A 25,871-nucleotide genomic window follows, 5' to 3' on the forward strand; every position below is an offset into this window, starting at 1 on the left:
GCAGCTCCTCTGCCTCTCAAACAGAGGGAGAGATGGAGGGAGAGATGGAGGGGGAGATGGAGGGAGAGATGGAGGGAGAGATAGAGGGAGAGATGGAGGGGGAAGGAGACAGAGATGACAAACAGAGGGACAGTACGGTCCACAGTCTGTCCTCCTTCTCCTCCTCTCTGCGCGCCGTCATACGCATCAAACAGAAGTACCAGGCCATGAAGAAGCGGCGTCAGGAGATGGCGCTCGGGCTGGACGGAGCCGTGACCTTCTCAGGGGCTCCGGCGCGGACCAGCCCCAAAATCTTCACCTTCGACGCACTCACCCCTTCCTCCATCCCCGCCCTGTCGTCCTCCGTCCTCCAGAGGAAAAAGAGGAGAAAGAGGAGGCGGGTGATGTTTCCCAACGGAGGGCAGCGGAGAGCTCCACCAAAGCAGGAGCAGAGCCGAGCCAAATACTGCCTCTACCTGCTCTGTGCCATCGTCTTCCTGCAGGTGAAGTGTCCGAAATATCTACAGACGGTCATCCCCTCGAGAGGAAGTGGCAGTGACAAGTCCTGAGCTTTTTCTTAAATAAATTCAGCCATGAAGGTTAAAGAGTAACTTTAAACAGCAGGTGTAAAAGCAGTGCTCTGATGCCCTCTATGGTTAGAAGTTAAATCAGCAAAAACAAGATATTTAGAGGGTGTTAAGTTACTCTTTAAAACATTTTGCACAACTCTTCTTCAACATTTGATTCTTTATTCACCAAATATCTTCTGCTATTTTGTCTTTATGACAGTAATATATGAGGTTATTTTATTACCATTTCACTATATGCATTATTTTTCAAAAAAAAGGGTTAGACTTTGGTGATCCCCTGACTTCTCCCTTTAGCGCCACTAAGGATGAATTTTGTAGTTTTGAGTGAAATGTCTCAACGATTATTGGATGGATTGCCATAAAACTTTGCACACTCATTCATGTTTCCCTCGCAGGATGAATTCTTATAACTTTGTTGGGCCCTTTACTTTTCCTGAAGCTCCGTGTGTCAGGCCGCAGGAGTCGGTATTATCCTCAGCTCCTGTGTGAAAGAAGTACGCAGGGTCTACATGCTCGGTCATGTCAGACTTCATTCGGGATAGAAGTATATCTTTCTGTTTAGCCCTCAGGTGGATCATTAACTCTCACCCTGAGCTGCCACTCTGTAGAGATGCCTGACCTGGCCATGATTCTTGCTTTGCTGCCACGTGCATCACACAGCAAGATCCTTTATTCGGCAGTTTCAAACACAAACATTTTAAATGGATCTGAGTGTATTTCCTGTTGTGGTCTGATAACGTCTGCAGCTGAGCGGAAATAAACTTGGACTCGAGCCGTTTCCTCTGAACACTACGTTTCCAGAGAAAAGAGAAGGTCTGCACAGATGACACGGTCCATTAGTAGAGATAACCAACAAACAAGTGGACTCCAAAATGTTCTCCTCAAATTTCAGCTTTATCCAACTGAAGGTTTTATTTGTTTATTTATCAAGTGTCCCTGAATGCTTCTGAATACGTAGCAAGTTGTGAGCACGTTAAAGACGAGCTGTTGATGTCTGTTCCAGCGCCATCAGTCAGTCTCTCTGAACTGAAGCTCAATATGAACTAAAACAACTGAGGAGGGAACCTGGTGGCTTCTGGGTAGTAATAAACCTGCTCTTCTTAACACGTGTCACTCGTCTGTTTCCAGGTGTACAACGCCATCGAGAACCTAGACGACCACGTGCTCAGATACGACCTGGAGGGGCTGGAGAAGACGCTGAGGAGGGAGGTGTTTGGACAGCAGGGAGCGGTGGAGGGTCTGCTGTCCCATCTGAAGGACTACCTGTCCACCTACGTCCACAACAAGCCCCTGGTGGTTTCCCTGCACGGCCCCAGCGGCGTGGGCAAGAGCCACCTGGGACGCCTCCTGGCGGGACACTTCCGCTCCGTGGTGGGGGAGACGCTGGTGCTGCAGTACTACGTCCTGCACCACTGCCCCCAGGAGGCCAACGCCCTGCAGTGCGCCGGCGACCTCTCCGCTCTCATCTCGGGGATGGTGGAACGCGCCGAGGAGGAGGAGAAGATCCCGCTCTTCATCTTCGACGAGGCCGAGCACATGCACGACGAGATCCTGGACGCGCTGTGGCAGCTGGTGGCCTCCAAACAGTCCAACGAATACCTGAACGCTATCTACCTGTTCCTGAGCAACCTGGGCCACGCGCACATCACCAAACATATGCTACACAACTCCTCAAGTATTTCTATGACGATGACGGCGTCCGGTCGTCATAGTAATCTCGTCAAAGAGCTGACGCCAATATTACGCAGCACTCTGAAGAAGCTTCACTCGCTGTGGACGGAGGTGGACATCTTACCTCTGGGCCTTCTGGAGAAAGGTCACGTGATGGAGTGCTTCCTGGATGAAATGACTCGGGAGGGGTTCTACCCGGATCATACCAACATAGAGCGCCTCGCAGGGGAGATTGAATATTACCCCGCTGTGGGGGGGCACGAGTATTCCCAGACAGGCTGCAAGCAAGTGGTGGCGAAGGTCAACCTGCTGTGACGCGCTGCGAGGGAAACGTTTGTGACGCTTCACGTTCCTCAAAGCGCACGAGAGAGGTTACGAAACTTGAACAGCACAACTCGGAGCCAAACGTGTGAAGAGAAGCGAGAAAAAGAGGAACAGCTTGTTCTCACAGCAGCGAGGACGTCCGGCTCTGCTGCACGAGTCCTGTGAGGACGCATGAAAACGGACGGACTACAAACATTTTATTTTTTATTAAAAGGCCGGTTCAGACAGTTCAACATCCTCACTTACTCTGGTCGAACCTGTCCATGCAGAAGGTTTTGATTTTATTTTAGTTTCAGATTTCTGCCTCCACCCATACGATTCATTTCCACCGGGACTATTTCTTCAGTGTATTTCACATGAAAACTGTCGACAGTGAGGTGTTTGTATTTCTGCGGACTGAAACATATCAGCAGTAACTGGATGGACTGAAGCGAAACTTTGTTCAGACCTTCATGTTCCCCTGAGGATGAATCCCACTGACTCTTCCTGCCGTGCCACCAGCAAGTCAAATTTATCACTTATCTGGTGAAATAAAAACAAATGTGCTTGATGTATTGCCACAAAACTTGGTTCAGACGTTCATGATCCCCCGACAATGAACCCTGTTTACTGAAGCGATCCTCTCGTGCAACCATCAGGTCAAACTGCAGCCATTTAAATAATGTCATTATTCCAGCTTTGCAAATGAGGTTCCGTGGAGTGGAGGCAGAAATCTCCAAAGACAGATATTTAAAAATGGCTGGATACAACTAGAGATGATTGAAGACATTTGTTTATTTGGGATTTGGGTGAACTGACCCTTTAATTATGTCGCAGTTACTGTATTGGCAGCTCAACCAGACATGAATAATGATGGAAACAACAAACAGTGAAGGACACGTTATACTGGTTATTGTGTGGTATAAAGGAGAAAAACAGGAACCTGATATACAAGGCTTTAGGGGATGAGTAATATTCATTCATTAATATATAACAGGAAGTTCAGGTATTTATAATACATCATTTACTAAGAAGTCCTTTTTTTTCCCTGTTCTACTGTGAATGCAGCGTGACTTTTATTAATGCAAGTCAAAATCTGCAACTTATGAACCTGTGGATTCACTTCAATATACAAAACTGCAGTGACCTGCAGATGAAAAGCAGCTTGTAGCTTCTCATCAGACGTGAGCAGGAAGCGTCTTCTTCTCTTTGCCCGAGAACATGTGCTCACTGTGTGTGGTTTATTTATCGAAGAAGGATGTTGTTTGCATTGATGTACTATATGTTCAGATATGACAGACTGGCGCTAGCATCAAGGTTTCATTTTTAACAGGTGGATATGTTAACGTCCCGTTTTCATGTCAGTCCAAATATTTCTAATATGAACTTAAATGTGTAGTAAACGCCTTGAAATTAAAGACTCCATTTAAACGTGGCTGAGAGATTTTGTCTTGATTCAGATTCTTAAGCTGCTTTTTTTTGGTTTGACAAAAATTAAAGGAATAGTTCAGCATTTTGGGAAAAACAGTTACTAAGAAAACAGTTTGTGCTAAGCTAAGCTAACTGTCTACACCTCTCACTCCCCACAAGAAAGAAAACTCAGCATATTTCCCAAAAGCGTCCAACTGTTGTTTTAACTGTATCTCAGTTTTCTCTCTGCACACAGAGACGACCACGACAACTGAGCAAACTCCAGCTGCTGAGGAAGACCTTAAGATGTGGTTAAAGCTCCAGAAAAAAAGGCTCGTAAGTGGGCAGTTTCTACCTTCACACTTTATTTTGAATGAGAAAAGAATTAAAACTTTCACACATTGTTTTTAATTTATTTTTTTTTATTATTAGAATTCCCTTAGTTAACATTGGAAAAACAATGAGGTACTGTGTCTACGTGACAAAGAAAAATGAGCCTTATAACGGTGATAACATAAGAAGATGGAAAACACAGTTTGATGTATGATAACCAAAAAAAAAAGAAAAAGAAAAAGGAAACAGGAAGGTCATGTGGGACACAACAGCTTCTGACTTTATCCTATCAAGCGTTAAGACTGGAATCACTCGGAGGACAATCAGCTGTGGTTTTATGTTCAGATCTGAGGAGCGTAGATGTTTTTTTTTTTCAGAGAGCGGAGCCCTGACAGCAATGAGTGCAGTCCTCCAGCAACATGAGGAAACAGCTGTCCGCCGAGTTAAGACAACCGGTGCCGCTGAACTGCCGCGATATCTACGAGAGGCTACAGACAGATGCGAGACAGCCTCCGCTGTCTTAGTGACGGCCGTGCCGACGCAGATAGATGAAAGCAATATTGTAGAAATGCAAAACTAACTACACAAGCTTACCAGAAGATTCCACCACATTGATTTCACCTACCGAAACGAGAGGTCACAGAGGGCTTAAAGATCACGTCAGACTTTCATTGTTCCCGCAAAGCAATGCAAGTTTTGAATATCCTTCGTTCAGTCCGTGCAGAAATCGAGTCTTTGCCTCCAAACTTTAGATATTTCAGTCATATGTTCATGAAATGTGCTGTATCAAAACCTTTTTATGGATTAAACAGTCCATAAATTTCAACAAACCATAACAAAACAAAAAGAGAAAACAGACACTCAGCACCTTTTTTTACCAAGCAAAGAAGCTTTCAGCTCTGCATTCAGGTTTTCATCCTTACATGCTTTTTTTTTTTTTTTTTTTTAATTGTTTATTTTTGATTTTAAGGAAGGAAGGAACAACTGAACACAGAAGCCTTAATGAGCTACACACGTACACCGACGACTACTTCATCCAGGACCTACAGGGAAATAAATAAGTGTCACTTCCGTAACCATAGAAACGGTAATAATCCACAACTACGCACCGCCGGCTTCAGGATCGACCTCACAACTCCTCTCGGGGGCGTTTAAGCATGAAGCTGAGACTCGACTATCACTGTCAGAAATGCTCATGAAACGTGAAAAACAGAGGGAAGGAGTCCAGAGAGGAGGAGCTACATGATGGTGGTGGACTGGGGCAGCAAAGTGTGTGTTTGTGTGTGTGTGTGTGTGTGTGTGTGAGGAGGGGGGGGGGCAGAGGAGTGTGTGGTGATGTGATTCTAGGCTTTTTTTCTCTTCTTCGTTGGTGGCTCTGACTTCTCCTCTTTATGCCTCCAGCTCGAAACCCATGCCGACTTTGTGTCCGCCGGCGTTGAAGTTCTTCCCGTCGATCAGGGCTGAGAGGGTAACCTTCACACCTGCGGACACACAGCACAGGTCATATAAATATCAGTATAGTATGACAAAAATCTCATGATATAGTAAGGCATAAAAACGTCACAGTATAGTAACATGTCTGTGTGGGGAGGGGAGCATACCTGGCCGGAGGCTCTGGGTGTAGCCGACTCCGATCAGACTGGCATTGTTCACTTTGGCCTGCGGGGGCGAAACGAGAGAAGATGAAACGCAGCAGCAGAATGTGTGTTTGCGAGAATGTGCCTGAACAACAGAGTCGGAGCACTCACAGACAGAGAGGCGTCTTTGTCCAGCTTGTATTTGGCAGCGATGCCGAAGCGAGTGTTGTTGCTGCCGGCGGTCCAGGCCAGAGTGACCGCCGTCTCCAGCTCGTCGTTCACCTTCTGGTAGATAGAGCCGCCGAACTCGGTCCCGTCGTTACTGAGAGAGAAAAGACACTGATTCAGAGCCTGGATTACTAACCTGAGAAAGTGGGCCCCAGACCTCCAGGGGCCCCAAAAACTCCAGGTTTACTCTGCATCATTTGGGTCTACACAGCTTAATTAATTGCAAATCATCTGAGGTGAATCCAGCCATGGTAGAGATCTATACAGCATGTACCTCTGACCTAACGCTGCAGACCCTTCACTACTGTGTCAGAGGGTCATTTAACCTGAGCAGACTCATTTTATCAAAGAAACAGATGCAGCTTTATTCTTCCATGAAGCTGGAAGGACTGACAGGAAACACATGCGACTCAGACTTTCACTCCCTCACATGAGATGAATTCCCAAAACACTGGATCCTACAATTCCCATAACGCAACTCACTGTCTTCTCGATGGCCTCTCCCTGCCTGGTTAACGCCCGAGTCTTTCAGATTCCTCCACAGCCACGTCAGAGATTCATGCAGCTGTTTTCTACGGGTTGAATCTTTTATTTAAAATGTAATGTCACTGGAGGACTCACACATTGGTGTGCAGCTGGAAGTCTCCAGCCCTGTATCCGAGGGCGAAGTTGTTCTGGGCCAGTTTGGACTTGGCCGTGTCGAAGGCCATCTGGTAGCCGGCCAGCCAGCCCTCGTAGCCCAGCACGGCGGCGGCGTGGATGATGGGACCCTCGAAATCCACGTCACAGCCCAGGTTCACGTAGTCACGCTTGTAGCCCGTCTTCAGCTTCCCGCTCTTCTTACTGAAAAATAGGTTCAGGTTTGATTATCTCCAATCCTCTAATGTTAAAGAAGAAGTGGTGATGTTGTGTATAAACTATTCTGTGTGAATCCAAAGTCTGATGCATCTTGATTAATCCACCGTCAGATGCTGTTTGTTTGATATAAACTACAGTGATCAGTTTCTAAAGACTGTCAGCAGGAATCAATGAGCCTGAGGCCACAAACAGCAGAAACTACTGACAGAAAGACTCTAACACACTTTTGGATTTCATGATTTGTTCACAACAACAAAAATAACGAATATTGTTGTTATGAGCTTCATCCTTTAATGGGCGAGGAGAAATAAATCTCAGTTCACATCGAAGGAGGTAGAAGAAAAAAGCAAGGAGTGAAGGAGGTTGTAAATGTTATGAAGGCGATTTCAAAAGGAGAAAACTCTAAACTCTAACTCCTCAGAGCACAGTCTCACAATAGCAGCTAATTACTAACCGAGACAGGCAGGAAAAACTAGTCAGTGCTGTTACTTCAGTGTTCTCCAACCACCGGGCCTGACCCACAGTTTACACAGATTACATATCACTGTATCATGTGATCTCACAGTATCTCTCATTCACACAAAGAAACGTGGTCTCACCCTGTGTTTGGTACAAAAGACGTGTCCAGGGCCACCTTCAGTCCTTGAGCCAGCTGCAGGTGAAGTTAACACCGTGTGTCAACAGGGACAGACTTAAACAATGCAGTTTTATCAGTGTGAACACTGTTACCACACACACACACACACACACACACCTGGTCCTCCACAGTGACTTCAGTGGCCAGTGTGTTGTCTGTGTTCCACTTCTGGTTGAAGCTCAGGCCCAGCTCCTTCATCTTGTATTTGGTCTCCAGGTTCCCCGAGGCCTTCCCTGTGTCTGTGTTACTGGAGCCAGATGTGTTGAACTCCTGGCAGCAGGACGAGAGGGACACGGCGTCAGAGCACCGACAGTCAGCCACACACAGGAAACGACAAACTGAGTGACTGACGGACATGTGAAGCGGTAACAGAGAGTGTGTTTATAGAGAATCCAAAAATAAATGAGAGCGACACTTTAAAGACGGAGAGAAGGAGGAAAGAGCGGCGCAGACTACGACTGACACCAAACTGAATTATTCATGAACTGTGCAGGAATAAAATAAGGAACGTTAGACGTTAAACAATAAACCAGACAGCCCTCGACATTATTCCATGCAAGACACCGGTGACGTGAGACAGACAGGAAATGGACAGAAAACAAACTGATGAATCTGATTATGATACAACTAAAGCACCGTCTTGAATTTATTTTATTTAAATTGAATTAACTAGAGTTGCAATAATTGAATAAAATAAATCTGCATCTGTTAACTATCAGCAACTGATTCTTAATCTTCTTTAATAAACTTTATTTCTTTGTGTTTTGACTGTAGTTCAGACAAAACACATCTGAAGAACTATTTGATATTTTACAGATCAAACCGTGAATCAATTAACTGAGAAAATAATCAACAAATCAATCAATAATGACATTAATTGTGTCTACGTACTGAGACCGGATCGTGTGTCTAGTTCCAAAACAGGACTGGAAGACGACGCAGCACATGAATCCTCTAAAGTTAAAGTTCGGCGTTCCCCTGTGGCCGGGACGTGAGAGCGCCACGTCCGGTCAGTGACCTTTGTTTCATGTCATTCCTCATCTTTCTTTCTCACCCCTCATTTCCTGTCATCTCTTCACTGTGTCTCTCCAATATTAACGTAATAAAAATGCCCCAAAAATACCAGGACACTGTTCAAATCAAATTGTTTATTCACAGAAAAATAAATAGGAAATGAGAAGCAAAGTGACGACAGTCTAACCTGTCACTCACTAAAATATATATTCAATTTAATGAGGCGTTAATGACAGAAATGTCAGAGCAGCTATTTCAAGTAGTAACTAAGAAAATAATCATAATGTGGAGAGATGTGATGATCATCATAGCGAAATATGTCCAAGCAATATTTTTAAAAAATCAGGAGGCTGTACATCTCAAATAATCATGCTAACATGCTAACATGCTAATATGTTGATGTTTAGCAGGTAAACTGTTGTTGTTCACTGTGTCGGTTTAGTGTGTTAGCATGCTAGCTTTTGATAATTAGCACTGCACCCAAAGTAGAGCTGAGGATGATGGGAATGTCATTAGTTTTGCAGGTTTCTGATCATAAACCAAAGTATTGGACAAATTAAATGATGGTGCAAAATGAAAGGTCAAAGGATCAATGTTCATTGTCTGAGAACCACGAATGTCTGAGTCAAAGTTTGTGCCAATCGATCCAGCAAATTTCTATATATTTCACTATATAAGTGACAAATTTGATCAATTTTAACTAGATAAAATGATAAATTCAATTTTCACAACCCATGAATTTTTTGTCAAGATATTTCAATGACAAACTAAAGTCAACCTCAAGGTGGCGCAAGAGGACAAGCCGGAGGATCTCCAAAGTCATAAAGACACATTGTTCATCATTGATCATCAGTCCTTCATATGTATCCTCCAGAGACCTTGAATATTTGTTGTAAATTTAATGGCAATGCATCTGATAGTTGCTGAGATGTTCTGGATTATTATTCTGACGAAACAAGATGGATTTTAGGAAACAGCACTGAGCACTTTTCACTATTTTCTGACTGATTTATTGAGACATTAATTGGCAGATTAATTGATAATGAAATTGTTGCTCTAAACTAAAGACGACTTGCAAACTGACTAAACGAAAAGGAAATGAAAATCACAAGAGGTTCGATCTGACAGAGTGATGTGACAGAACATGGAAACAAAAATCATTGTTATGAAATACATTAATATTCATGCCGTGTGAATAATTATCACAAAGACAAAAAGAAAAACAACAAACACTCAGACCATGAAACCAACAGAACAACAATGAGCGAGTGAGCAGAGGACGATGTGAATAAACAGAAGACAGAAAACTAAATGAAAATGATCTTTTTTTCCAAAATCACACAGACAATCAGAGCTGACGGCTCCGACACCGATCTTACCATCTACATTAGAGCGCGAGCGGTCCGGGACAGAGGGCAGCAGCATGGAGACAGAGCAGGGGTTAGGAAAGGCAGGTAGAGAGACAGACAGGCCACTAACACACACACACACACACACACACACACACCTGTCGGCCTGTCATGTTTCTCTAGAACAGAGCACAGGTCGAGCCAAGTGCGTCTGCATCAGCCACTGGTCCACCTGGAAACCTTCAAGCTCCAGGGTCACAGCAGCAGTTCAGTTATTGCAATTACAAAAGGACAATGTAATGTAAGATGTGTATCGGTGAGACGTTGAATGAGGGATAGAGACTGCAGCAGGAAAACCAGGGAGGAGATGGACTCTGCAGGAAGCAGCCGGAGAATGACAAGAAAACAACAACAACAAAGAAAGAGTTCTCACCACTCCACTCTGCGATTTGGTCTTGAGGTCCAGCTTCACCACACCGAAGCCTGGAGGATTGCAGAAGACAGAGTCGTGTGTTAAACGTAAAGAAGCGCAAGATAAGTCCAAAGAGATTCAGTTAATTATCACAGGAGACGAAGAGAGGCAGCAACAAGGTCCTGCATTAAACAATTAATCAATTCTCAAATTAGCTGCCAATTAACTTTCTGTCGATCAACTGATGGATTAATCGACTAATTGTTGTTTCTATAGCTTGTCTATACCTAGCTCCTGGTGTATTAGGTGCTTGTGGGCAAAACTGATTTACTGCACTAATTGATTTTTATTTAAATTTTAGCATTAATGTGATAATTTAAAGGGAATCTTATAGTAACTCATTAATAAAAATTACTATAAGGCTCCTTTTTTTACCAGTTAGAAATGGTAGTAACTCATTAGTAACATTAATAAGTAATAAGCATTAACTCATCATATTTTCATGAATCTGTTCATATTATCTGCACACTGAATAAGAGTCTTTCAGCTGGTCACACTGAAAAAACAGATTTGAAAAGACTCTGTGTTTCAGGAATTCTCAACAGTTAATAATTTCCACCTGGGGCTAAAATAAAGACAGCACTCACCATAACCCTTGCTGAAGATATCCTTGGCGGCTTTGCCCAGGTCTGAGTATGAAGGAGGGACAGCCATTGTGCTGCAGAAGATAAAGTCAGCAGTGTGATTATTTGAACCATTCTGTTTCAGCCACAAGTCACTGAGCAAATTCAACAGCAGACTGAGCGACGCAGTTTCTCTTTTCTACACTCAGGTTGTCTGCAGTGTTCACCAGGTTACATTTAAGGCTTTTTCAAACCTTTTTTTAATACCACAGAGAATTTAATTTAATACCTTTTTCGTGGTCAAACAGATCAAAGAATGAGGGAAAACCAGTGTGAACAACAAGGCCTACAATTATTCATTGAGAACATGAAGTTATACACATTTATATCACATTTTTGTCAGCACTTTCCAGGTTTCTTATAATTAATCAATTAATGTGACCTTCATTCACATAAGCAGCAGAAAATTGAGGTATGGATTAACCAATTATAAAAAAAATGATCAATTTGAGTTGATTTTTAAAGTGTTAAAGCTAACACTGAGCCTCCTAGCTTCTGTAGCAACAGCATCTGATTGAAACTCCACAAAAAAAAGAAGACTGATGAAGAGAGTATAAGATCTGCTGACAGCCACATACAAAAGTACAAAATTATAACTAATGTTGTTGTTTACAGCAGGAGAGAAAAATACTCAGGACTATTTAATAACCTCTAACTGAAATCGATGCTTTTCAAGACTTTTCAAGGCCTGCAGAGACCGTGCGCACAGCTGCTGGAATGATTTAGCACTACAGCAACACCCTGTCACTATAATTATTGAGTCATGCATGATAGTGCACCATTAGCTGTTCCCGAATGAAGGCTGTAAGTAGTTTACAGAAACATTTAAATCTTTGTGGTTTTGTCACATGTCCAAACAATGCAATAGCTGTCATATGGTTGAACTGTGAGCTTGCAGCAGAAGGGAACAAGCTGTTCCTGTAGAGGCAGCATGGGAAGCTAAATGGGCTCTGCATCCGGCTTCAACAAGAAGCTAACGGTGCACATAAAAGTCAAGAATGAAATGAGTCCTAAAATTTTTTTTAAAAAAAGCACATTTAGAGCCCAGATGTGCACAGAGGTGTAAGAAACAGCTGAGCAGGTGGATGTTAAAGCAGCAGAACAAAAGGCATCTCCTGTCCTGTGGTCAACACATCTCAAGGTTGTAAAGAAAAAAGGGGGCCCAGCACCTCATCACAGAGGCAGACCAGTGCTGCTAAAGCAAAACCACACTCTTATTTTATATGTTTTCCAGCTGGATTAGACTAATGAACAGTGTGTAACAAGAGAGCTTGGTGCTACATGCATCTCTGCAGGGACAAAGGACAGCAGATGGGCCAGTGAAAGAGCTGTGGGGAGGGGTGACAGCTAGCTAGCTGCTGCCTCAGCTGCAGGGGCAAGAACAGGAGATAGACACTGACTCGTTAATGTTCATAGTAACGTTACTTTGTCCTGCCCTACCCCCCCTAAAACACAACCCCCCTCACATCCATTCAGCTAGCCACAAAGCGACCTAATAAAGTCGCTAAATGCGTTAGCTAGCATTACAGTTGTGAATCTCTGCACTATCACACAGGAAACCTATCATCCAGGGATTAAACTGTGCATTACCAGGCTAAACATCATTACATAACACAGCTACCGTCAGCTAAATCTCCCTACGTGCTAGGTGTGTGGCTAACCTTGAAAAGAAACGATATCAAATGCGCATTTTACGTTAAACTCTGTGTTGCGCTGTGTTTTGAGGTTAACTAGCACTGCTAATTTCTTCTTACCGGTGCAAAGGTGTTTGCAAGGTGGAAACTGCAGAGGGTGGAGTGTCCCTGGCGTGGTGCTGCTCCGTGGGATGACAGCTAGCCTAGCTTAGCACTGTCTATAACGGGGGACAGGGCACAATGAAGGAGACATATGGAGCATGCGCGGTGTCGGTGGGAAAAAAAGCGAACAAAGAGTCAATACGGAAGCAAGAGTTTCATCCCCCCAACCACAACGTGCCTGCGGTTTTTTTCTTTATCCCAGCTGTTTTCACAGGACACAGAAGTGTTGGTGCCACTTTCTCATAAGGCACAAATTATACAGGGGTTGTAAACTGTAATTAATGGCTTTATTCATAGTTTTTGTGGTCATTTTGTTTATTCCAGTAGCCATTTTGCCTATCTTTAAAGTTGCTTTGTGTCTTTTTGTGGCCATTCTGCCTGTTTTGTCGTGATTTTGTCTCTTTGTAATTGCTTTGCATCTTCTTGAGGTCATTTTCAATGTTTTTGTGGTCATTTTGCATATTTCACTAGTCATTTTGCATCTTTTTGCCTATCTTTGTTATTGTTTTGCATCTTTTTGTAGTTGTTTTGCATATTTTTATGGTCCTTTTCAGTGTTTTTGTGGTCATTTTGTATATTTCAGTAGTTATTTTGCATCATTTTGAATCTCTTTAAAATTGCTTTGTGTCTTTTTGTGGCCATTCTGCCTGTTTTGTCGTGACTTTGAGTCTCTTTGTAGTTACTTTGCATCTATTTGTGGTTGTGTTGTGTCTCTTTGTGGTCATTTTGTGTTTTGGTCCCTTGGTCTCTCTGCCCACAGGACCCTTACCCAGTAGATCAATTTAGTAATCCAGCTATGCTTATAGATCAAATCATAATCCAATTTTTGGGTTTCCAGGTTGTGGACAATCATCCTCCAGCATAAAACTTGTCTTTTTAGCTCTTTAATTCATTGGAGACTGTTTATCCATTTATCTTCTGGAAAAGACAAGACATCTGGACCAAAGTCCATTTATAAATCCTGCATTAAAAACGTACAAAAGTATAATCAGAGAATTGTACTTTAAGTATTGAAAGTAAAAATACAAATTTTTCAGAAAATCATCCTTTGTGACTGATGTATTATGATAAATTACATTATAATACTGATGCATTAACACTTCAGCAACATTTTGCTGTTGTAGCTGCTCCAGGTGGAGCTGCTTTTAACTACTTCATATACAGTCAGATATTTTAGGTCAGTGGTTCCCAACCTTGGAGGTCAGGCCCCTTCAAGAGATAAATCTGAAGGGTCATATGATGATTAATGGGAGAAAAAAAAACAAAGTTCTGATACAGAAATATAGGAGAGTTTTATTTCTTTGGGCTTCAAATAAATTTATTAAATTAAGCTATCTGAGAAATTTAAAGTGGGAATGTCTCTTTCATGGAATAATTCCAACCTCAGTTAGACACTGTTTGTTTTTGTGAGTGGTCACAAGCCAAAAAGACACTGGAAACACTGGTTTAATCTTTAATATATTATTTATTATTATTTATTTATATTTATAAACTAATGTTTTTTTTTTTAATTTAAAATTTAAATCTCAAAAGTAAGTAAAGCCTTAAGTTGTTAGATAAATATTATATGCTAAAAAAACGTGCACATAAAAAAACCCCTGGAAGTGTAAAGCGCCCACCCATCTTCACCTGCTGTTATAATGAAATTCAACTCTATACTAAGTCCCTGAAATTATTGAAATCAAAACATGCCAAAGATCTTTATGTATTACTAAAAATAACCTCCCTAATGAAGTGCCTTAATATGCAAGTTTTTATTTATTTGATGATTTTTTAATAGTTATTTTATAAATTTACTGTGTTTAATCTATCTTAATGTTGTAAAAAGTAAAAGCATAAAATGTAAATGTAAATTGGTTGCGAACAGCGCCCCCTAAAGACTGTGTGTCGCATTTAAAGTGGGCAGGAAAGTTTCAATGAGCAACCGGCGAATGAGAGGCCTGTGTCGGCGTCGAGCAGAGAATCCCTTCGGTCCTCCTTAAATGTTTGTGAAAAACATGGCGCTTTCCGCGTCGGGGAGGAGGAGGAGGGGTGGAGTGTTGCGCCCTGCCCCGCCCTGAATGAACACTGACTCGACGCTATCAGCCTGTATATGTGTGTGTGTGTGTGTGTGTGTGCCATGGTGATAACTTCACTGTCAAAAGTACACACGCATTGTCAAGTCCAGATCAGCACCAAAAGTCCAATGGTCAGCGCCGCCCGCTCGGCCTTTGAATGCATCGCGACTCCTGCTGCACAGAGCTCCCGGACTGCATGAGGGCTTGAAGGCTGACTGGGTTTGCGGCAACTGAGCACGTCCGTATTGACCAAAAAAAAAAAGAAAAAAAGAAAAAGAAAAGTTTGGCCAGCGTATCGCAATCATGTCAGGACAACCAAGCTTCGTGAACCCGTTCCACAGACCCCGGTGTTTGGCTGCTGCTGCTGCGGCTCCGGCGGGGAAAGCCAAGCTCACGCACCCCGGCAAGGCGATTCTGGCAGGTAGGAAAGTTTCTACGGGACTTGTGCAGCTTCTTTTCTTTTTTTTCTTTTTTTTTACAGAGGCGGCTGTTAAAAGTTGTTTACAAGTTTTAGCAGTATCTGCAGATGGGACCACAGGCCGTGGCTGCTGCACTGTTCTCTATTGTTGCACTTATCTTACATGCACACGGAAGGAGCTGCGTGCACTGCAGCCAGGACAAAGTGGGCTAGATGTAGTGCACCATGAAGGGCTTGTCTGAAAGGCTGGCTGTCTGCAGGCCCTGCAAAGCCTTGAGCCCAGTTTCCTCTAAAAGAAAAAGCCTTGAAAGGTATTAAAAAGTGCGAAATGTTACTTACTATATGAAAATGTGATAAATAAAAACATGCACTTGGCTGTATGCTCCCCACTGGTTCTCATTGATATCTTTCATACTATATAAGTTTGAAACGGGGATTAAATTTCATGGTATGTGTTTGACCTGCAGGAATTTCAACAAAACCACAGAAAATGTTTTAATTTTAGACCAGATTCATGCACAAACGTATCAAGTTTTTTCCTCCCAGGTCTGGCAGGACAGATAATCTGAGTCTACTGAAGCAAAGTTTGGCTTAGAGTTGGAGGACGGACAGTCTGGTATGTCCTGGGATTTGCAGACTCAATGCATATGAAAGATATTATGATCTGCTTGATGGTTCAACGTCGCCTATAAAGTCACACCGGCAACAGAAGCTGTGTGGGAATCCTGTTGTAGCGCAGAAAATGCCTTTAATTTAAAACCAGATTACTGGCTGAACTCGTCATGTTTGGACAGTCTGGTTCGTCCTGGGACTTGAAGCCTGTAACTCAGACCTCCTGGTTGAAATGAACTCTGACTGCTGCCCCATCTCATTAGTCAATCAGTGACAGATGCTCAAACTTCACACAGAACTCAGGGTGTACCACAGGGCAATCGCTACTGATAACACTGCAGCCGCATTAGAACGTAAGAAAGAGCCGAGCCACACTATGACTCAATCTACTGTTTGTTCATTTTTGAAGATTCGAAATTCAAAAGCAAAGTTTTATTTTACATATATAACCGTTATCAGTGTGGTCAGTGTTTTCTGTTGACCTAGTGACCTTAGGGTGTGTGTGCCCGGAGGCCTCGGCCTCCCCGTTCAGCGTCATGAGCCACGATGACAAAGCACATTGCTCCGTCAGCCCCTTACACACACACATTCACCTGGGTTACAGCAAGTTCAGTTCAGGAGCAAAAGGGGGCACAAACGGTCACGATGGTTCTCCCCGCTAAACTCTAACACAGAGTATAGTAAGCATGACATGTAATGACGAGCCAAAACGAGCTCACTGTCACTGCATGAAATCAATCCTGATAAGAGGTGTGAGCTAACAGGATGACGAGGCAGCTGTGAGCAAGTCACAGGAGAACAGTGAGATCACATGCCGAGGATTTAAACCACTAATCCCCACTGAATCAAACAGCATTGATATTATAGTGTGGGTAAATCATCTCTAATGCACATTAACGTCTCATTAACACACTGTTTTTTTACACTTGGTTGTATAAACAAATGAGATATAATGTGTTTCTTAATGAGCTTTAGACGTTTATGATTATGTTACCTTCAGACGGAGCCAGGCTAACGGTTTCCCCCTGTTTCCAGTCTTTATGCTAAGCTAAGCTAAGCTAACCAGCTCCTGTAGTTTAAGACACTGTTCTCATCTAACTCTTGGCGAGATGCCAAAATGCCAAATTCCTTTTTAAAAAGTGGGACATTAAAAGTAGAACTTGATCAACATTAGATATTAACAGAAGAAGTGAATGATTGCACTTCCCTTCTCAGTCTCAGAGCAGGCCTGAGTGGTTTTTACATGTGTTTTATCTTGAATATTTAAGCTAAATGTAAAGATTACATGTTTGATGCAGGTGTGTTTAAAAACAAAATGACACGACAGGTCTTTCCCTGCGTTCATGTGGTGTCGGAATAATCGGAAAAATTAGTTTCAGACCTGGAAAATTCACCTGAACGCCCCCTCAAGTCAGTGAGTAGCCGGGTTGTGACGTCGTATATGCAAAAACATGGCGGATGAGAGTGAGTATTTGGTTGATGGTGAGAAAGTTTTGATTAATGGTGCAAATTCACATCTTGCATATCAATTTTTTTTGCTAAAATTTAATTTCTAATATGTTGTTAGCTTGTAACCGTTAGCTGCTGTCCACATAGAGCGACTGAGAGAAGTTATTTATTAGCAGTCACCCTGATGATAAGTAACACAAACACTGCAAACAGCTTTAAACGTCTTCTTTGTAGCGTCCATGTTGTTTCCACATTCTGACTTCAAAGCACATGAACACACCGAAGTCAGAAGAGCGACTGACCGACGCCATCCCGAGGGGCAGTGAATGCAGCATTTTTCCTGGCAGACACCCTGACTGTGACACAGCAGGAGAAGCACAGGTGGAAGCGGTGACATTAACGGTGTAGCCGTGATTAATGTCATCACACCTGAGTTTCTCCTCCTAATATAAAGCTGTCTTTCCTCCACTTTTCTAGATACAAATCCACCTGCTTCCATTTGTAAAGAAGTGTGTGTCAGTGCTGCAACTATCTGTAAAGAAACAGGTCGTACATGAACACTTGACAGTCAGCCCCTCTTCCCCCACTCACTTTAAAAAATACCTTGTTCAAGTCTGCGTACATGTTGGACTCGATAAACTGGTTCTGTATCTTTTTCCAGCTTGAGTGTCCGGACGTAAAGCAGGTACTACACAGACGCCTGTGTGCAGAAGATGTGGATGATGATGTGGCCATTGTTTCTGATTCAAGCCTAATTAGTAGGTTCAGCTACAGCTGTAAAAAGCCTCTAACCAAAATAAATGCCTGGGTGTGTCATAACCAGCACTGTCCGATCCTCAGCCAGGAGGCCGAAAACACATTTGATGTTTCAGTGAAAACAGTGATTTGTCGGCCTGTAATCTTGTGACTGTGCGTGCACGCTCAGCTTGACTTGCTTGTCTAAATGGAGACTAGAAGCAGTGGTGTGTTTGATTTCTCTGCATGACGTGCCAGTAGAAAGAGTGCATGTTGAAGGCAGCAACAAAGAGCCCTTTTTTTTTTTTTTTTTTTTTTTTAAATGTGAGACTGAATTCAAGCTCTTTACTTTTTCAGTCTTCAGTTTTTATTTTTTTTAACATCCACTTGCTTCTCCAGGCCTGAATAGGCCAGGTTCACTGAACACAGGGACCTTTTTAGTGAAAGCACATGGATTCCAGTGGGGCAGAAACTTGTTCTACACTTACTACACTTTAATGACAGAAAGCTCCGGTTTCCTTCACTTCACCGTACGCTCTGCAAACTTGTCACGTGTCGCACACCAGAGGGATCAGACCACCATCTGAATGCTTCTGTGTGTTGTTGTTACGGCAATGTGGTAAACTCTATGTGCTCTGGAGGCTACACACCCCCTTGACTTGGATCGGGGCCTAAAGGGGGCAGAATCGCACTGTATCAGCCGAGCCAATCAGCCGCCGGCTGCCTGTTTGCTGTTGAACGGCAGATGTGTGACAGCCAGTGTTTTAAGGTGGAGCTGGTCTGAAACGCTGTACGGCAGACATGAGTGCAACAGTCATATCCAGCTTCCTCTGGTGGCTGCTAATGTGCACCTTGTTTATAGGAAAACTGAAAACATCTGAAACTGTATTTTACCACCCACAATATTTTTGCAAAATTAATTTTAAAATATTTCTTGCATCTGTTTTTTGTGTGTATTTTTTAAAGCATGTTGTGTAGCATCTTTTTGTGTTAAATTTGCTTTATAAATACAGTTTCATTATTATCATTATGAGAAAGTCTGCATGAATATTGTGGCATTATCTTAAAAGGAAATGACTGTGAGTCAAGAAAAGCATATAATTTTATATTCTCATGAAGTATATGAGAACCTAACATTTCAAACAGTGGAGATTGGGAATATTATTCATTCAGGAAGTTTATTATATAAAGAAAAACTAGATTTTTCCAATCAGTAATTTGTTGACTGCAGGTGTTTGTGTGTTTGTGTGTGGCGCTTGTTTCTTGGCTCCTTTGTTAAAATGAGTCTGAGCTTAAAGGAGAGTTTTTCTGTTATTTCAGGTGGGATCGCAGGAGGCATCGAGATCTGCATCACCTTCCCCACAGAGTACGTGAAAACGCAGCTGCAGCTCGACGAAAAGGCAAATCCTCCCAAATACAAAGGCATCAGTGAGTAATCTAACACCGCTGGACACCAGCGGAGCGTCTTAAGATGTTGTTTATCTGGAGCTGTCAATCATAGAGACAAAAATATCCATAAAGGAAACACATTTAATGGCGCTCTTGAGGAGAGTTAGATCAAAAAAAATCAGTGTCATTCTTACGCTTGTTTGTTAAATATGAAGTTACAGGAGACAGTTAGCTTAGCATAAACTGTCAGCCTTGCTCTGACCAAAGGTTTTAAAAAAAAAAAAGAAGCTTTAAATACATGTGTATAAATGTCAGTTTGTAGTTTCCTGGGTCGTTCTGCGGCGGACTAGTCCTTGGCCAGGTGTAGTGACTCTCTGCTGAATGTACCTGGCTAGGTGTTTCCATCTGCTTCCAGCCTTTATGCTAAGCTAAGCTAACTGTCTTCCAGACAGATATTAGACTGATCTTCTCAGTGACAACTACTCTTCTAAATGTGATCATTCTTACTTATTTTGTAGGTTTGACCAAACATTACCAAGTGCAGGTTTCCCCTAGTGGAATATGAATATCTTAATGTTTGAACTATGTCATACAACTGTTTTTATATTGGGATTTTTCTTTTTTCTTTTTTTGAGTGTCTGACTTTGTCGTTTTACCCCTTTCAAATACTTTTTAAATATATTATAGTTATATAAATACAATTTCCCCAATAAACCAAACTAAATAAGTAAAATGACCATCATTGATTTCTGAGTTGCCACATTAGATCACAGCAGAGCCACATGATTAATCATCATCAGGAACTGGTTATTGATTAATGATTTGTGTTGATTTAATTTCTCAGTTCACAGAACTGACGTCTAAGGTCTAAGTGTCAGTACTACAGAGTTCACCAGCTACGTATTTTTACCTGATTAATAATCCATTGTAGGCCGGGGCGTTGTTGCAGATTTGAGTGCAAACATGAGCGGATGTTTATTTGCGCAGTAAGTTGGCCTCTGTTATCTGTCCAATGAGAGCTTGTGAACTTTGGCACAGACCATGTTTGTCTGTGGAAACTCAGTATGAAGGGCTGTTGTTTCTGGCTGCAACAGACACTGTTCTCAACAACTAACAGTTACAGCAGCAGTATTATAACAATGCAGCTGCTGATGATGTGAACTGAGTAAGCTTTTCTTGGCTGCAGCGCAGCAGGTTTTTCATACCCAAGCAAGAAATCAGTGTTTTTTTTTTTTCTTTCTCTAAGCTGCCTACCTACCTGTTTTTCATCTTTCATGTTTCTTCTTCTGTCATTCATCCCTCTCCCTGTTTTCCTGTCTTTCTCCTGCAGCTGACTGTGTGAAGCAGACGGTGAACAGTCATGGGGTGAGGGGTCTTTACAGAGGCCTGAGCTCACTGCTGTACGGCTCCATACCTAAAGCAGCCGTCAGGTACACGTGCAAACACAATCACACACGATATGACGTATGACGAGATCGGATCGTGCATTATATGAATAAGTTATTTCCAGTATATCTCGTACCACTTCCCAACAAGTCGTATAATTTGAATATATTTTCGTTTTAAACTGTTATTTATACAAAACAAGTAAATTATAATCATCAGATTGTGCTCTATTTTCCATCACAGATTTATTGAAAAAAATAAAAGATAATTTGATGATAAAAATATTTCATAATTGATTTTGTCATTGCTTAATACATTTCTTTTTCTCCATTAATCTCTGCAGATTTGGGGTGTTTGAGTTCCTCAGTAATAAGATGCGTGATGAGAGCGGGAAACTGGACAGTAAGCGAGGGTTCCTCTGTGGCCTGGGGGCCGGAGTTGCAGAAGCTGTGGTTGTTGTCTGTCCTATGGAGACAGTTAAGGTAAAAAAAAACAAACAGTTACTTACCTCATTAGTTCTCCTTTCACTCATCCAGTCCTCCTCACGCCTCGTCTGTTGTCTGTCCATGCAAACAAAATATGTGTGAGGAGTTTTTGTTACTCAGAGCATGACTGTTTGCAAAACCTGGCGTGCCTCAGATTTCCAGGGCTACTGCGCTCGTCTTCCGTCCTGACTCTTTGACACTTTGGCTTGTAGAATTTATTAATCACTGTCTTCGTGTCATTTTAGGTCAAATTCATCCATGATCAGACATCAGCAAACCCCAAGTACAGGGGATTTTTCCACGGGGTGAGGGAGATCGTTCGAACTGAAGGTAAGGAGGTTATGCGTTATACTGCCACCTGCTGTTCCATTTCCATGAAAGGAAATTAGATTTCAAGTTATGAGTCATCACATCCATTATGTAGAGGATAATATTCTTCCTCCTGAAAGGTCCATTAATCTAAGTGCTGGTGACTGTGAAATTCATCAGAAAGCTGTGACAGTTTTACTTTTGATAGATCACTGATAACACTGATGTTTCTCCAGGACTGAAGGGGACGTACCAGGGCCTCACAGCCACTGTACTGAAGCAAGGCTCCAACCAGGCCATCCGCTTCTATGTCATGACTTCACTGAGGAACTGGTACAAAGGTGCGTGACTGAACTAATCTCTCTAATCAACACATGAAACCAAAAATACAACCAAAATAATCATCTTTTATTTTTGTATTTTTTTTAACACAAAGGTGATGACCCCAACAAAGCCATTAACCCTCTGTTAACTGGACTGTTTGGAGCTGTCGCTGGTGCTGCCAGTGTGTTTGGAAACACTCCACTGGACGTCATAAAAACCAGGATGCAGGTCGGTTGAAGAACATGTTCATCATGTCTTCTAATCTCATAATTCAACCCTGAGCACAGTGACTAACACGTATGTGTTTTATTCAACAGGGTCTCGAAGCTCACAAGTACAAAAGCACAATGGACTGCGCCGTCAAGATCATGAAGCACGAGGGACCAATGGCGTAAGTTCATATTCAGGGTGGATGTGATGTGTGGAGAAAGAAACAATTGCCCGATGTCTCAGAAAACACTCTGATGATACTGACAGTTGGATTTGGCTTCATACTGTGAAGGATTCTCACTCTTCACACATTGATAATTCAGCAATAATTTGAACTGTCCCTTGACGGCAGGTAACAAGAGACCAGAATGCGTCTTTATTCGTTTTGACGAGTATGAATTAAAGCAATAGTTTGATCTCTGTTCGATCACGCTGAGACGATCTGTAGGAGTCTCATGTTAGGACCATTTATTATGATATGATGTTTAATACTAATTTTTAGACCAACGTTACCATGGTAACAATCAATGACACCTGTGCAACAACAAACAGGAAAACGTGGCTCATCATTTGTGGTTTGCTAACATTGTGTAGAGATGTAGAGAGCAAAGCATTTTTTTTTCATACTGACAAAAGGCTTAATTTACCCAGAATTCATTGTACAGCAGTCTGGCTGTAGGTAGTGGTAGGTAGTGGAGAACTAAACTAGTTTGTGCAACGGATGAATTCAGACATCTATCTGAAGTCTGACTGTTTGTTATATCCAGGTCTAAGTCAAAGTCTGTCTTTGTGAACCTGGCCCCTGTTCTTGAGGTACCACTGCTGTGGAGTACCTCAAGGTACCATCCTGGGGCCACTTATATTCTCCCTCTATTTGGCCATTTAAGTCATAAACCTGCTTTTTCACACCAAATTAATGTCACTGCATTTAGCATATTCACTCTCTCTCTTTGTTCCATTCAGGTTCTACAAAGGTACTGTTCCTCGGCTGGGTCGGGTGTGTATGGACGTGGCCATAGTCTTCATAATCTACGAGGAGGTCGTGAAGGTCCTGAACATAGTTTGGAAGACGGACTGAAATGGGACTACCCCCGGTGCTACACAAGCAGGAGTTTTAGGACAGGCCATCCACATTACAAACCAGGCCGGGTCCTAAACCAGTCTCCTTAAACACTGCTTCTAGGTTCTAATATCTACCTCCAAGTGATTTTCAGAAAGAAAGAAAGGGACTGGTATGTTCTTGATTTTTATTTATAACACAGCTATTAGAAGTGGAAGCATTATCTGCATGAAAAAAGCTCCGGATTGCAGAGTCAGTGCTTACACTTGATCTTTTTTCTTAAATTCCAGAAGGGGGAAGTTCCTTAAGAGCTCAGGGAAAGGAACAGGGCATTTATTTACATCTGTTTAACTAGAGAAATGGGAACAACGTCAGCACAAAGAAGTGTGTCTCACCTGCAGCTCTTTGAGTTATATTCAGTTATATTAAAGCTGTATGTTCTTAATCAAAAAGACACCAATACCCAACCCAACATAATGTGATTCAGACTCTATAAACAAAAAAATTATACTTGAAAATGAGAGATTTTACAAGAGATCAAATTTTTAAAGCCCTCTTTACATGCAAGTATTTTTCCTTCTTTTAAAAGACTGTTCAAAATCATTATTTCATTCAGTGCCTGGTGGAATAATTAATATTCAGATATCACATGCTGCAGAGGTTTAGGTACATTAAGAACTAAATGCCTCAAGTCACGATAATCAAATTGATCAATATTGTAGGAGCCATAGAGATGCGGTTTTGCATACATTGCATATGTACTCAATTTATTTAGAAATGCACATTTCGACAAAATGGGGGGCTGAGGTTGCGTAAAGAGGGTTCACTTTTAAGTTGCAGAGATGTTTTAATCAATTAACTTACTAGACTTATGCTATAAAAAAGTGCCTATGTATTATATGATTCATTTTGAGATCTTTTGAGATTAAGAATGATTGAATGTTGTAAGTACTTAGTCACTACAGATTGTTTTTAAAAATGTACTCAGTTGCACACACTGCACTGGTGCCTGATGTTTAATTCTAGGCAACGTCTGAGATGTTCATATCTTCTCAATTCATCATAACTGTTAGTAGGAATTTTTTGCTTCTAAATCTTTAATTGCCTTCAATGCATAGAGATGCCTGTTTGAGAAGTGCCATTAATAGTGCCTTCCATCTCATTCCATGGAGGATGAGTGGTGTAGGATAGCTTTTATTGCAGATTTTCAGGTTCTGTTTTTTTTTTTTTTTTTAATTTTTAACTATGTAATATTAATTGCCTTTACTTTTTACATCAACTGACAACCCAATGTGCCAACTGCTGCTCAGAAATATAATGCCATGTTATAGACTGGAAGTTTGTAGTTTATGAGTCTTGACATGTTTACATGCAGTGCAATTGATTTTTTATTTTTATTTTTTATTTTTTGCTCATCACACAGTCTTTGTGTAAAATACACAATGTTTACTTTGAGCTCCCTTTTCCATCTTCATGTTAAACTGGGCCTTGCATACGTGTAGAATTATGTCATAGATATTTAAATATCTGTGGAGTTTTCATAATGTCACATGAAAGTTTTCCTGTAGCTAAACACAGTATTGTGCCTTCGGTCTAATTAATTCTAATATTGTATGCTCACAAATAAACTCTGGATCAGACCTTTCACATTGTTGTGTTCATTTCAGCAGTAGTAGAAAAGTACATTTACTTAAGGACTACACGTAAGTACAGATTTGAGGTACTTGTACTTTATTTGGGTATTTCCTCTCATGCTGCTTTGTACTTCTACTTTACTACATTTCAGATGTGAATATTTCAGTTTTTACTCCACAACACTTATTTGACAGTTATAGTTGCAGCACTTATTACTGTACAAATTAAGAGTTTTTTAATACAAAACATGAAGAGCTTAGAAAATATAATACTGTGTTAAATTTGATTTAAACTACCCAACAGTATTCACAAGTAGAGCTGAAACCATTGGTCTATTGATAGACATTTTTTTAGTAATCTTGGAGTTTTGACTGTTGATTGGACAAAACAAAAATTGACTGTCACTGTAGAGTCAGGTTATTGTGCAGCATACTTCACAATCAATTTTTTGAGAAAATAATCAGAAGACTAATCAATAATAAACATTACATTATTGCATGAATAATAATTTAATGATGTAACACTGTAACGGATGCAGGGGATTTTTCTGCACTACTTTTACTTTTGATACTTTAAGTACATTTTCCTGATTATACTTGCATATGTAAGTAACATTTTCAGTGCAGAACTACAGAGTGGTATTAATACTTTTACTTAAGTTAAGAATCTGAATACTGCATTTCAACCATCATCCTTTTTCTCAAACTTGTAAATTCTTGCCTGAGTGTGAACAATAATAAAAACATCCTCCTACTTATGGCCAAGTGTAAAAGTCACTTTCAAGCAACATCATATCTGCATAGAGAAGGAATAGCCAATCAGAGATAAATATCTGCTAATTGTACTTTTAAAAAAATCCTTATTCCTTATTCAGTGGTATCTTATTCTGAAAGAACATTTATAAATATACATGTATTAGTTAATTTTATCTATGTGAAATATTTAAATACTTGGGAATGATT

The 25,871-nt window shown here is 41.4% G+C and overlaps 3 protein-coding genes across 4 annotated transcripts; 2 read left to right on the top strand and 1 right to left on the bottom strand.

Annotated features, from left to right (window-relative positions):
• Positions 1-86: 86 nt before the first annotated feature.
• tor4a (torsin family 4 member A) lies at positions 87-3,978 on the top strand (the record flags this gene model as incomplete). The annotated part of the gene is made up of 2 exons (XM_022739826.1): positions 87-482; positions 1,698-3,978. Coding segments are annotated over 2 exons (1,254 nt in total), but the record flags the coding sequence as incomplete, so codon positions are not given.
• A 373-nt stretch (positions 3,979-4,351) lies between these two features.
• On the bottom strand, positions 4,352-12,911 carry LOC111217855 (voltage-dependent anion-selective channel protein 2-like). 2 transcript variants are annotated; one of them, XM_022739860.1, is made up of 10 exons: positions 12,799-12,911; positions 11,009-11,079; positions 10,383-10,432; positions 9,980-9,982; positions 7,704-7,856; positions 7,549-7,601; positions 6,713-6,934; positions 6,035-6,185; positions 5,888-5,945; positions 4,352-5,767 (listed from the first exon to the last, which is right to left on the bottom strand). In XM_022739860.1, exons 2-10 carry the CDS (start codon positions 11,073-11,075, stop codon positions 5,676-5,678), a joined length of 849 nt encoding a protein of 282 aa, XP_022595581.1. In that variant the 5' UTR covers positions 11,076-11,079; positions 12,799-12,911; the 3' UTR covers positions 4,352-5,675. The 2 variants fall into 2 exon arrangements, with proteins under 2 accessions (XP_022595581.1, XP_022595583.1); XM_022739862.1 differs by lacking the exon at positions 9,980-9,982.
• A 2,043-nt stretch (positions 12,912-14,954) lies between these two features.
• LOC111217874 (tricarboxylate transport protein, mitochondrial) lies at positions 14,955-24,914 on the top strand. Its single transcript, XM_022739889.1, has 9 exons — positions 14,955-15,318; positions 19,432-19,539; positions 20,831-20,930; positions 21,230-21,368; positions 21,617-21,701; positions 21,917-22,021; positions 22,117-22,232; positions 22,322-22,395; positions 23,178-24,914. The coding sequence occupies exons 1-9, from the start codon at positions 15,201-15,203 to the stop codon at positions 23,290-23,292; spliced, it is 960 nt and encodes a 319-aa protein (XP_022595610.1). The 5' UTR covers positions 14,955-15,200; the 3' UTR covers positions 23,293-24,914.
• Positions 24,915-25,871: the final 957 nt, after the last annotated feature.

The sequence above is a fragment of the Seriola dumerili genome, unplaced genomic scaffold (assembly GCF_002260705.1).
Source record: "Seriola dumerili isolate Sdu_G_001 unplaced genomic scaffold, Sdu_1.0 BDQW01000047.1, whole genome shotgun sequence".
NCBI classification, from domain to species: Eukaryota; Metazoa; Chordata; class Actinopteri; order Carangiformes; family Carangidae; genus Seriola; species Seriola dumerili.